The sequence below is a fragment of the Pristis pectinata genome, chromosome 1 (assembly GCF_009764475.1).
Source record: "Pristis pectinata isolate sPriPec2 chromosome 1, sPriPec2.1.pri, whole genome shotgun sequence".
Taxonomy (NCBI): Eukaryota; Metazoa; Chordata; class Chondrichthyes; order Rhinopristiformes; family Pristidae; genus Pristis; species Pristis pectinata.
Genome location: NC_067405.1, coordinates 108503200 through 108515831, shown reverse-complemented (window position 1 = coordinate 108515831; position 12632 = coordinate 108503200). Strand labels below are relative to the sequence as shown.

General features: G+C 36.9%; 1 protein-coding gene across 2 annotated transcripts in view; it reads left to right on the top strand.

Annotated features, from left to right (window-relative positions):
• ctage5 (CTAGE family, member 5) overlaps positions 1-12555 on the top strand; it is a 48568-nt gene extending 36013 nt beyond the window's left edge. For both annotated transcript variants that reach the window (XM_052042350.1, XM_052042277.1), the window contains 11 exons: positions 912-1050; positions 1744-1845; positions 1923-1983; positions 2869-2904; positions 3441-3508; positions 4793-4902; positions 5144-5275; positions 6077-6229; positions 8040-8125; positions 8328-8553; positions 11995-12555. In XM_052042350.1, the coding sequence (XP_051898310.1) occupies positions 912-1050; positions 1744-1845; positions 1923-1983; positions 2869-2904; positions 3441-3508; positions 4793-4902; positions 5144-5275; positions 6077-6229; positions 8040-8125; positions 8328-8553; positions 11995-12167 (1286 nt within the window). In that variant the 3' untranslated portion in view covers positions 12168-12555. The remainder of the gene's footprint in view (positions 1-911; positions 1051-1743; positions 1846-1922; positions 1984-2868; positions 2905-3440; positions 3509-4792; positions 4903-5143; positions 5276-6076; positions 6230-8039; positions 8126-8327; positions 8554-11994) is intronic.
• The last annotated feature ends 77 nt before the right edge of the window (positions 12556-12632 follow it).

The following is a 12632-nucleotide window of genomic DNA, read 5'->3' as shown; positions in this document are numbered from 1 at the left end:
GGGAAATAAATGAGAACAAGGGGAAACAAAAAAAGTACTGGGACTGTGCAATGCAAAACACCACAGTTGCTGGAAATCTGAAATTAAAGGTTATGCTGGAAATTAGGCAGTTTCTGTGGAGACAGAAAAAAATTGATACCTTTCATTAGAAATGGCCAGTTCTGACATAGACTGAGGAGGCTGGTTATCTGAAATTGTTTAGCTTGTTATCGAGGGCAGTTAAGAGCCAAGAGATGAGGTGCTGCTCCTGGTGCTTCTGTTGAATATAGCTGGAACAGTATCAGAATGGAATAGAGACTTTTTTCTCTCAAGAGATCATAAATCTTTGAAATTCTCTAATGCAGAGGGCTGTGGAGGTATTTGTGGAGCTGCTTTTGCCAATGTCTGCCCTGAGAGAAAGCTTGAGAGCACGAACCACCAGGCTCAAGGACAGCTTCTATCCCAATGTTATCAGACATCCTGAAGGAACCTCTCACAAGCTGAAAGATGAACTCTTGATCTCCTAATCTACCTTATTGTGACCTTTGCACTTTGTCTATTTGCACTGCATTTTCTCTGTATCTACAACTCTTCTGCATTCTGTTTTTCTTTTTTACTATCGTGATGTACCTGTGTATGGCATAATCTGTCTGAATAGCATGCAAGCAAAAGCTTTTCACTGTATCTTGGTACATGTGACAATAAGATACCAATACCAAATACATTCAATCATTTGAACTATAAGAGAGACACGAGATATGAGGAGTGGTGTTGAGGTGAAGACTGGATCAGTCATGATCTTATTGAATGACAGAGCAGGCTCAAGGGGCCAATTTGGCTACTCCTATTCTTGTTTCTTATGTTTTAAAGTAAAATACTTCATAACTTGCAATGAATCCATGAATAATTTTTGTTTGCTTTTCATTTGGCAGAGCGCATTGAAAAACTTCAGCTGGAGCACACTTCAGTGCAGTGTGTGAAAACTCAGTTTGAAACTGAATATAAAACCATTCAGCAGAAGTTAAAGATCATGACAGAAATGTACCATGAGAAGGAAATGGAGCTTCAAAGGTAAAAAGTGTGGATTGAGGCAGACTTTGAATGAAAATGAATCCAAGAGGAAGTATAAATGTAATTGGGTAGAGCCAGTGCAAGTTTAGGGCCTGTTAGTATTACAATGCAGAACCTTGTTCAGAGCTCAGCTTCACTGTTGAGAGAAGGTCAGGGTAAAAGCCAGTGCTTTCCTAATGATGAAAATATGAAGAAAACATTGTCTTTAGAATTACTTTATCCTTAGCAGTAATTATAGCCCAGACACAATTTACTTGTTGATGTAATAATGTATTGTCCACAGAAAGAGTAGAAAATATTAGAAATGGGTATAATCACAGTTAGTCCTCAATTATTTATTTTAATATTGTATTGAAAAGAGCACAGATGTCCAGTTGGGTTCATTGATTTTTCATTTACTTTTATGCTAATGAACTCCATTTTTAATTGGTAGAGTTTCCTATTAATCAGCCACTAATTACAACTGCTGTTGCAGGAAATGTTGAGGTGGAGGGAATAATCAATTTTCTTTTATTGAACATGTGTTTTCCCCCCCCCCCTCAGAAACTGCACAAAATCCTCACTGAAAATTCTTCATATAACTAGTTACAAGATTCTAACAGACTGATAACACTAACCTATCATCTCATCAGTCCCTCTGTTGACACTATATACCAATTAGCTGAGGAATTATTTTGAACGTTCTGTCTGCAGAAATCTAACTCTGGAAGAGCATCAGCGTTTGCGGAAAGAAGAGAAACTTTCTGAAGTTGGTGAAAAGATTAATCAAGCTACTGAAGAGCTCACTATTTACAGGTAACCGTGGGTGTCAGTTTCTTAATTAAAATATAAATTTTAAATTGAGTTACAATTACTGTTTTGTTTCTTTGCAGGCAACGTGCTAAAGATCTTGAAGAAGAATTAATTAAAACTATGCAGTCATATAAAAATCAAGTATGTAAAAGAAAATTGTTCCTCTTTGCTTATTTCTTAATAAACCCCAAATAAAGGGTTTTCCATCTGAAGTGTTAATTCTGTTTCTCTGCACATGCTATCTGCGGATCTGCTGAGGATTTCCAGCATTTTCTGTTTTTACTTCGTGTATAAACACTTCCTTAAAAGTTCTTACCTGAAAGTAAAGCTGTTTTACTATAACAGTGTTGCTCTGTGTGATGTATTTTTTTTGCCTGTTATCCATAATGATTTATGATTGTTTAAACATTCTTAATAGGCTTTGAGTGTCTATGAATGTTCGTGAATGGCCCTACTCTTTGTGAAAGCCATTCTGGAGGCTGAGCTGGTCACTTGCTTTCAGAGCTTATCCTGGGAGCCGGCCATCCAGCATCCCAGTAGAAGGCTGTGCCAGGGACCATGCTGGAGAAAACAGCATAGCCCAAAGGCAGGCACCTGGTGAGCTCAGGTGGTTCACCAGGCAGTCCATTCTTTCACCATTTTGAAGGCCAGCACAGACAGGGTACAGAGTAAAATGCTTACGTTACTCGATTAGCAATCACAAGGTCCAGGCTAATAATTGGAAGACATCGCTTGAAAACCAACCACACCAGCTGGAGAGTTTAAATTCAGATAATTAACTAATTATAATTGGAATAATAAGTTTATATATGGCTGTTACTAGATTGTTGTGAAAACCCCACTTATTGCACTAAAATATTGCAGAGAAGAAAATTTGGCATTCTGGAGCAGCCTGGTTGATGTAGCCAGAGATGCAACAAATTTGATTAATACCACCCAATAAAAAGATGACAGTTAATAAACATTGCCAATAATGCCCACATTCTAAATTAACTAAATAATTTTCTTTTCTATTTACGTTTATAGATTGTATCCCATGAGAAAAAAGCACATGATAATTGGGTGAGTTTCAGACATAAAATGCATTGCTGATCATTTAAATTTCTGATGTATCTGCTTATTCTGTTTAAATAACTTTATGCCATGGTGCCATGCATGGCTGTTGTAAAATGGCTTAGTCACAATTTCCTTTTCACTTTTGCTATTTCAACTGTCAAAGTGTAATTACTAGCTCTGCCTAGTAGATGACTCAGCAGAGAAAGTTTCTAAAGGCACATATCTGTGCAAGTACATGATTGCAAATACAAAAGCTTAAGGTTATCAACTGACCAATTTATTCATGTTAAGAAAATAGTCAACCCCTGGTGCAAGTGTATAGCACCTGGTGTTAGGAGCTCTGAAAAAACATTCACATAATTTAATAAAATATGAAATCATTGTTCACTGAGAAAGCAGAATCGGGTAAAAAGAAGCAATCACTGAACATGCTGTAAACTAATTCCTGGAATATACCATCAATGAATTGCTACTGCAGTTCTGCGAGGTTGATGTTTATCATATCCATGTTTGTAACTGATGTACAACATTTTTAATTGTAGCTGTCAGCTCGTGAAGCTGAACGAGAACTTGGCAATATTAAAAGAGAGAATGTTCACCTTCGGCAAAAGTAAGTTTCCAGCTATTTCCAAATGAGCTCCTCATTCCCTTTTGAATTCACTGACAACTTTTTTTCTGAACTTTGCAGTATCACTTAAAAAAAAAAACCAGAAGTGTTTAGGCATACCAGCTATGTCAAGAGTTTTTTTTTCCCCCAATATAAAAATGTTAAGGTATGCTGTTTTACTAAAGTTGATGGATGGGATGATGAGAGGTAACTAAAATATTTGAACATTGTTCAGTTCAGGATTGACCTGAAGATATCCACATTGTTTGGACTTTTTGTTCCTGATATTTGGTAGGATGAAGGAAAGAGCATGAAAGTATAATTTCTATCATAGAATTAGTCAAAGTCTGTAAATATATTAATACTCCTTTGTAAAGTAAACTTTGGGGAGAAAAAAAACAATTCATCCGTCTTTTTTTTCAGCCTTTATTTTGTGAAAGTTACTTCTAAATATATTAAATATTGAAATGTCTGCCCAGTTCTCTGTCCATTTTCAGTTTTGTCGCAGGTCTACAGACTTGATGCTTTCTGATACTTTTCCTCCCTTTGATTTTATTGTACTTCTAATGCTAATCAGCAACTTAAGAAAATCTTTAAATAAGACATTGCACAAAACATTGCTCCCAGGTTGCCAGAATAAAAATGTAGGAGGAGAAACTCGGTGCATTAGACCTTGAAGTATGATTTGAAATTCTGTTAAAGCAACAATTCAGTTAAAGCAATGAGTAAGTCAAATGCTGTTATGGGCAGTACTCCAAAATATATATTTATAGACAGAGACATACCATTAGACCAAGCTGGTCAGTGCTTCACATAAGCTTCTTCCCATCTTCTAATTCATCAGTGTAACAATTCCATTTTCCATGTACTTATCCTCCAGTTTTCCTTAAAATACATTTATATTCTTCACTTCAACTACAAGTTTTAGACTTTTCCAAAAGTAAAAAAAATCTTTACACTATCAAATATTCTGTTTACAAATTGCACCCATCCAACAATTCTAGAATGTAAAACAAGGTAATCAAGAGAGGTACTTAGCTAGTGTACTGATATAATGTTTAGGTTACTTGATAGAAATGTTTTCCAATGAAGTTTCCTCTCTGATTACTGCAGCATCTAAAACCCAGTGGTAGCCTTGTGCAGTCATTGGTGACTGCGTTTATACCCACATTCTTCTTTGTGTTGCAGTGACATCTGACTGTAAATAGAGAGGGATTAGCTTTCCGGCAGGATAGGCGTCCATCCCTGTGCTAATTTTAGGTGGCAAATTATGTATTATTTTTACAGAATAACTGAAGCAGAATTCAAAATAGATATTGCTTTGAAGGATCCACTTGTAATTGAGGTATCTGGAAGGCCAGCATTAAGTGCTTCAACATTTGGCCCACCATACAGAGGTACTGGTCTTTTTCATTCTTTTCTGTATATTCAGTGTATCACCGTAAATTTACTTGCATCTAATCACAAGGCATAGATTTTGGTTGGTGCAGTTCCTTTGATTTTGTGTTATTGGGACTTCAATTCTGTAAGAATGAGTCCAGTGGTTATTTACACTGATCAGCATAGGTTTTAAAGTATTTTTTGATTTTTTATCATCAAAAATTAGCTGTTTTGTGACTTTTTGCTTCATAATTACAGGACGAAGTTCTCCATATGGCCCTTCTCCAGTGGGTCGGCCTGGCTCTGAACCTGTGGGTTTTCTGTCACCTCCATTACTAGATGGGCCCTTAAGGTTTTCGCCTTTGTTTCCTGGGAAAGCAGACTCTAAAAGTAAAGTATTTAGCACAATAGTCTGTTCTAAATGTATTACATACTAGCTAGGCCACAGCCAGAGTAATGCAAACAATCCAAGAGATTTACAAAGCTGTTGCCAGGTGTGGATTTTTTGTTAAGAGAGAAGATTGGCTAGGCTGGTATTATTTTCTCTATAACAGAGGATGCTGAGGGGAGATTCAATCAAGTTGTATAAAATTGTGAGAGGTGTAATTCGGTTAGCAAAGAAGGACCTGTTCTCCTTGGCTTGAGAGGTCAATAACTAGGAAGCATGCCACTTTTGTATAAAGAAATCGGAACAAAAAATATAAAGTCAATATAACCAATAAATATAACCAATTAATACCTTTGAGAGAATGTAGTGGGGGAGTGTATAGATGTAAGATTTACAGTGGAGTTGAGAAAAGGTACTTTCATCAAGAGGGGTGGCAAAGATCTGGAACCTGCTGCCTCAAAGGATGGTCAAGAATAATCCTCATCACACTAAGTAAAATCCTGAATGACCACATGCTTGTTGCTGTGGACAGATAACCAGAGAATCAGATTAGCCTCATTGGCCTCTTCTTGGTGGTTATGAACAAAATGCCCTCTTTCTGAGAAGTCTATGTTTCTAAAATTACAGTGCTGAGTAGTTAAATAGTAATCTGATTTTTATTAATGTTCTGAACAGTAATGTAAGCGTACTCCTGTCAGCAAGTTTTAATTGCTTTAGGTTGTGAACTATTCTACAATATGTCCTACATACAGTATTTATTTAATATATGAAATATAATTAATTTGCTGTGTGTTTGCCCATAGCGAGAGGTCCATCAGTCCAGCTGGATCACACTACTAATGAAAATACAGATTCGGTTTCTGACCGAATGTCTGATCAGCATGGTCCACAGTCGGATAGTGGTTCACTGTCCCCTGTGTGGGAAAGAGATCGTAAGCTGTATAGAACATCACCAGGTATGAAAGAATACCTTTAAAATATCCAGCTATATGGTTCATCTACTGAGTGAGTGTTTAGGTTTTGTGACCACTTGAATATACAGTCTTGTTATAATTTTAAATAAATACTAATGTATAATCCTGTGAATATTTTAAGGGAATTAAGATTTTGCTAACATGCTTGACTATACACTTTGTCCTATTGCATGCATTTCATAATGGTGTTGAGTGTGTTCTAAATATACACTTGGAGATCCCTGTCATCAGGCTTCAGATCGAGGTTATTAAGCAAATGTAGGAAGGTTATCTGGACCAGCTGAAACTCATTTTTTAGCTAGAACAGGTACGGTGCAGCACTGCAGTTGTCATTTTTGCAAAACAAAATGTAAGTAGGAAAGTGAACAAGATTCTTGCGTGTTTGCAAACTTTTTAGAAAGAAAATATAATTATAGCTGTTTTAGATTTTGATTGATCTCAATCAATAAAAGTCACTAATGTAGTTTCAAAAATTGATTTGAGTGGACCTAATTTACTATTTTAATAGACCTACTATTGACATTGGTCCATAGCGGACATAAAAGCACCCACAAAGTTACTGGAGTATTTTAAGTAGAAAACCAATGAGGACAAAAAGTACTAGAAAAATAAGATATAAAAAAAATACACCTAATTATCAATGAAAGAAAATGTTACTTATTTAAAAGCCAAGTTGTTCCAAAATAATTGATCACATTTTTGATGCACAAAATATTCCTATCTAAATTTGGAATTGTTCAAATTTTTAATTCTATTTCAATATTTGTGTTTTTTTTGTGTTGGGTGAAGAGAATAAGCAGTATCTGTAAACTATATAGATGGAAACATAGAAGCATTGAAAAATAGGAACAGGAATAGACCATTTGGTCCTTCGAGTCTGCTCATCATTCAATACGATCGTGGCCATTCCTGCATCAACACCATATTCCTGCCCTTTGTGTCTAGAAATCTGTCTACGTCTGTGTGTGTGTGTGTGTGTCTATATATATGTGTGTGTGTGTGTGTGTATATATATATATATATATATATATATATATATATATATTCAGCCACTTTGCCTTAACAACGTTCTGTGATAGAGAATTCCACTGAATGACGAAATTTCTCCTCACCTCATTCCTAAATGTTGTACCACGTATCCTGAGACTTTTGATCCCTGGTTCTAGACGCCAACCCTGCATCCTGCACCCATCCTTTCTGCATCCAGCTTGTCAAGCCCTCTCAGAATTTTGAATGTTCCGATTAAATCTCCTTTCATTCTTTTAAACTCTAATGAATACAGCCTTTGTCAATCGAATTTTTCCTCATACAGTCTTGTTATCTGTTTGGTAAACTTTTGCTGCATCTATAGCAAGTATCTCGTGTCTAAGGATACCAAAACTGGACACAATACTCCAGATGTGCTCTCATCAAAGCCCTATGGAATTGTTGTAAGACATCTCTGTTCCTGTACTTGTCTTCAAAGACGATAATTATTGAAGAGCAAAGTAACCAGCTATCATTAAAAGTTAAAATGTTGATTTCTTTCAATTACTGGCCGTAACTTGGCCTCAGAGTTTAAATCATTCTCTTAGCAGCAATGATGGTTTATAAGTTGGTAACTTCTACATTGAGAATACTGTGTAGTACTGAATGTACTTTCTGACTCCACATGTACACATTTCTATAATATGGTATTTACAATAGCTTACCTTGCATTAGATAAATATAAAATAAGTAGAGATTTAATAAAGGTATAATTTTATTTAAAATTATCTTTGAATATTTATAATTCATTTTTACCTCTCTCCAGCTTTGATTTGTGTAGATGGACACCCCAAACTGGAAAATAGCATGCAAACATCAAGTTCTGCTTCAGAGAGTCAGGCCCAAGATCGTGTAAGTGTAGTCCATTCTTCATTATTAATCTCTTGTGTCTTATTTCTGCACTGCTTCTTATATTTAGATACAATTAGAGCATGTGTTCTACTTACAAAAATACTGGTTCCCAATGAGCTTCAGAGTTATTGAAACTTTTATGCTTTTATTTGATTGTTTGATCGATTATTTGGGAACAAACAGTGTACGATCTTTCTTGCAGGACTCAAATGTATCTCTAAACCAGTCTCTTCCTGTGGAAGCTGAACTTGGAATTAGACCTGGTTTTGCACCTGCCTATTCCAATCAAGTTCCCTCCTTACCTGTTGATCTAAGAGGTCATGTTCCACTCAGGGGACTTCCACTACCTCCACGTGGTGGAATCTATGGTCCTCCAGAACGTTTCCCGCTAAGAGCTTTTAGTTTGCCACCTCATCCTTCCGTGGGAAGTAAGTACACACGTTTATTAATCCAACTGATTACAATTCACAGTGAAATTGTTTACTTGCAAAAGGTTTTGTATATGAAAAGTCATTTAGAAAAGCAAAAGAAATTGTGTTAATCTTCAGATGGAAGCAACCATCCTTTAGGTGAGATTTGATTGGTGGCACACATGCCATTATATCCCTAAAAAAAAAATGATAATTTTTTGTGTGTTTCCCAGCCAAGAAGAGATACAGCCAGCTGGGTACTTCCAGTCCACCAGCTGCCTTTTTCTCCTTTGGTTTATGAGTTATAGTTAATATGCCCTGGGATTGATCCTACATCTATGGTGTAGACAAGCCCATTGTCCGTATTTAAATTTAGGAGCGGACATAATTTCCTGGCAATCCACTTCAACCTGTAACTTCACTCATCAGTTTTCAATCATCTGCTTGAAGTTGGCAATGTGAAAGGAGTGCATGCTGTAATGTTGTCATCTGTGATGGGCGAGATAGTTTCACCTGCAAAATGAAATGAAACTTTGCACTTTCGGGAATGAAGTGCACCATCTTTTCATGAGCAGGTAGAGATGAGCAATAAAGACTGGCCCTGCCAGTGATGCCCAGATCCTAAACTGGGAATAAATTTTTTAAAATGGCATTATAATCCAATGGTTATGTTTAGATTTTACATCCATATAAAAATGAAGTTATGCTGAATTAATGCAAGATAGTGTAGACCACTGAATGGATTTCAGTTCTGGACACCACATTGGAAGAAGTATACCAGAGCACTGAAAAAGATTCAGCAAAGATTTGCTATGATGACACTGTAACAGAAGGTTTTGGTTTGGTGGAAATGCTCAAACTTTTGTTTTTCCACGAAACCGTATCAAGATCTGCTTACCCATCACCCGTGTACTCATTGAATTACATTGAGCCCTATATAATTCTCATTTTCATGTCCAAAACCTTTCTATGGCCTTTTACCATAGCCTCCTGCAACCCAGTAACTTTCTAAAACCGCATTTTGCCAGTTTGAGCCTGTCATCATCCTTCACTTTCTTTTCCCTGATCTTGGCAGTTCTTTCTCAGCTATCTAGTCTTAAAACTCCAGAATTCACTTCCTAATTTTCTCCTCATCTCCTTCTTCAGGACCTTTATTAAAACTTGCATGCTTTACCAAAGATCTTGGGACATCTTTTCACATGCTGGTTATTAAGAAGGTATCTAATAAAGATTTTGAGTTAATGGGAACTGCACACCAATGGTGGGGGGCGGGGGGAGAAAACAAAAAGGTACTGCAAATGCTTGAGATCTGCAATTTAAAAAAAATAAGATGAAGCTGGAAATTCAGCAGTATCTGTGGAGAGAGCTAATGTTTCATGTTGAATCGGGTTAATCACTTACTAGGAAAAATTGGATCAAAACTGGCCAACCCATCACCTTCCTGGAATCGTTTTTAATGAATTGGTTCCATCAGAAAGAGAAGTATGATACTACTGGTAATGTCCATGGATCAAATTTCTTACCACTTTCAAATGCTATATCAACTGATTGCTAAGTATTATAAATGTGGGACATTGTGCAACAAATTGTTGCAGCATGTCCTGTCCACAAAAAGCAGGATAAATCCATTCCAGCCAATTGCTATCATGTTAGTTTACTCTCGTGCAACAGTAATTATAGAAGGTGAAGTCAATAGTACTCTCAGACAACTCTTGCTCATCATTGGTTTGCCCATTGATGTTCAGTTTGTGTTCTGCCAAGGCCACGTGGCTGCAGTTATTATGGCCTTGGTTTAAAGGTAGACAAAGTAGATCAATTCCATGAGATGAAATCAATACAAATTGAGAAAAAATTCTCAACTCTGGAGTCTGATGCAACACACACGAAATGCTGGAGTAACTCAGCAGGTCAGGCCGCATCTATGGAAGGAAAAGAACAGTTGACATTTTGGGCTGAGACCCTTCATGGAGTCTGATGTTGATGTGGGACCTTAGGGCAATAATCCAGGTTCATTCATCTCCAATTGTTTCAGCATTGACCTTTCTTCCATTCATAAGGTATGAAGTGGACATGTTGATGATTGCAGTTTTCAGTTCCATTCACAATAATAGTTCATGCCTGCATGTAGCAAGACCAACCCATAATTAGATGTGAACTGTTAAGTAAAAGGTAACATTTACGCCAAGCAAGTGCCAGGTAATGATCATCATTAAGAGAGAATCTGTCACCTCTCCCAATACTTTGTACCATTTTCATCGATGATCATGGGGGATGGATTACTATTGCCAAAAACATAATGGGACCAGCCACACAAATTCCAAATCTTAAAGACTGGTATTTTGCATTAAGTGATTCACCCCTTGACTTCCTCAAACCTGAAGCCTTATCAGCAAGATCTACAAGATATTCTCTACTTGTCCAGATGACTGCTGCTTCAAAGCACTCAAGCACAGTACATCCTGGAGATATCAGTTTAATCACAGGTTGCAGCATAGACCATTCAAACCTCTAGTTAACAGCTTTCTGGCTGATCCCACTCTCCACCCTCTCCTATAGACTTGCAAATCCCCACCACCTTCCCCCCTCCCCCTCCCCCTCCTTGAGTACTTATCCAGCTCCCTTGTGGATCCTTCATTAGTTTAAAGAGATGGTATACTTGGAAAAGAACACCTTTTAAACTGGACAGATTTTTTTTTAATATTTATTCATTTCTTGCAATCTGGATGTTGCTGGCAAGGCCATCATTTATTACCCATTCCTAATTGGTTTTGAGATGGTGAACTCCCATCTCAACTATTGCAGTTTTTCTGGTGAAAGTACTCCCACTGCTGTTAGGGAGGTGGTTCTGGGATTTAGACCCAGTGACAATGAGGCAACAATATATTTAAGGCAAAATTGTGTGCGACTTGGAGAGTTTGGTGTTTGCATGCATCTGAAGCCCTTTGAGCTTACAAAATACAAATGTAATGTTTGTAAAAGTTCAACTTTAAATGTATGGGAAGATATTATCACCAGCTGATAGTTCCAATGAAATCAGCTTTGACAGCATTAGCAGCATGATGCCCAAATGGGTTTATTCTGAGGAGCTTCCTCAACATTTGATTAAAGTAAAATAATTTAATTTTGTCAACTCCAAACATTAATGTTTAAGCTTTTTTAAAATAAAATATCTCTGAACATCAGAGATAACAGCTTTTAAAGCTGTTAAGCACTTGTCAAAGCTGCTGTTTTGGGAGATTGACCATCTTTTCAACACAGGAGGGTGTGCTACTCTTCACTTCTCATTGCAGGAGCTTGAACTACTTCAGACCAGAAAGATAAACCCTCTAGGCTGCATGCCTGATAATTGTGGATCAGGCACTGAGCCAACAAGCTGACCTATTGTCTAGATATTGCTACTAGTTATCTAGCCAGATTATAACTAAAATTTACAAGAAAAACTTGTATTCTTTATTTCAGTAAGAGATCAATTACGACCACCAGGACCATATCTGAGTAATTTCCCACCTGCTCGGCCTAATTTCCTACCACATAGACCACTTTCAGACATTGCTGGTGGCCTTCTTCCTTCACGGCTTCCTCTACCCAAGTTTCCCCCAACTGAACATCCGTCATCTTCACAAGATAAATGAATGGCTGATGGAAATGAATCAATGGCTCTGTGACTTATCAAAAAGTGCATTGGGATGTAAAGTGCAGGTTACAATATTGCATTATTTTTATTGGTGTTTGCTATAATTGGTGAAACATTTACTATTGGTGGCAACCTTACACTTTGAATAAAGGCACATGTTTTCCAATGAAGTGCTGTTTGATTAGAATTGTACACCTCAGGAGTCTTACATAGAATTTATTAGACTCTTAATTGTGCAATACTGAGGGTAGCTTGCCAATGTACAGCAGGGTTTTGCCATGCACTATTTTAGTTAAGACCATTGTGGTTTTTATCCAGTCCATTTTATGTATGGAATTTCTAACTCCTTAAATGGCAAAACAATATTTGAACTATTGGAATTTTAATTAGTAAGAATGTCATTCATGTGCATGCCCAAGGTGGTGCTAATACTAGTTCCATCAACGTAAATGCAGATTTATAG